Source organism: Habropoda laboriosa, unplaced genomic scaffold (assembly GCF_001263275.1).
Source record: "Habropoda laboriosa isolate 0110345459 unplaced genomic scaffold, ASM126327v1 scaffold65, whole genome shotgun sequence".
Classification (NCBI taxonomy): domain Eukaryota; kingdom Metazoa; phylum Arthropoda; class Insecta; order Hymenoptera; family Apidae; genus Habropoda; species Habropoda laboriosa.
In genome coordinates, this window is record NW_017100254.1 from 2,935,464 (window position 1) to 2,936,172 (window position 709).

The 709-nt window shown below is 24.1% G+C and overlaps 1 protein-coding gene across 2 annotated transcripts in view; it reads left to right on the top strand.

Moving 5' to 3' along the window:
* Positions 1-175: 175 nt before the first annotated feature.
* The window catches only part of LOC108572310 (uncharacterized protein KIAA2013 homolog), a 5,767-nt gene continuing 5,233 nt past the window's right edge, over positions 176-709 (top strand). For both annotated transcript variants that reach the window (XM_017934517.1, XM_017934516.1), the window contains exon 1: positions 176-411. In XM_017934517.1, coding sequence (XP_017790006.1) covers positions 228-411 — 184 coding nt within the window. In that variant the 5' untranslated portion in view covers positions 176-227. The remainder of the gene's footprint in view (positions 412-709) is intronic.

The window sequence follows — 709 nt, forward strand, 5'->3', positions numbered from 1 at the left end:
TTGAAAATGTTATGCAAGTCATAAAACATTAATAAGAAATATTTGAAAAAGTTTTTAATGCAAATAAAAGAAATTAAAAAGTGTAAAAACATCGTTAAATCAATATTATCACTACATAAAATCGAAATCACGGTAAAACGTGGAGGTTATGTTACTTTACAGTTTTACAAAAACAAATAAACACTTAAAAACACGTGTACAAACTGATGTTTATAAACTAATTAATTATGACAAGATTTGGAACGATGTTCGACAACCGTGAATTTGGAAAACGAATACGTCGATTAATTGATGGAAATTATTCCTATCGCAAGATACTTGTATTATTTATCATATGTAGTGGCATATTTTTGTATTTTGGTCCATCTTTTGTGCAATGGATGTTTTCTTCTACTAGAGAATCAACACAAGGTAAAAGAACTAAATTTCAATAAATAATTCTATTCTTCTTTTTATATTCATTTTAAATACATGACATAAATTTCATATATCAGATCAGTTACACATTTAGACCAGATTATAATTTTTGTTTTAGTGAAGATAAAAACAATGAAAACAAAAAAAGTGAATAAATTTTAAAATATGTGTCCTATTATGGATTCACTTTATATATAAATTCTAAGATGTACTTATAATGTGCAACTGTATCTTTGATTTCAATTGAATTTTATAGTTTTTCATAAGAATTATTTCTTATGATCATTTTACA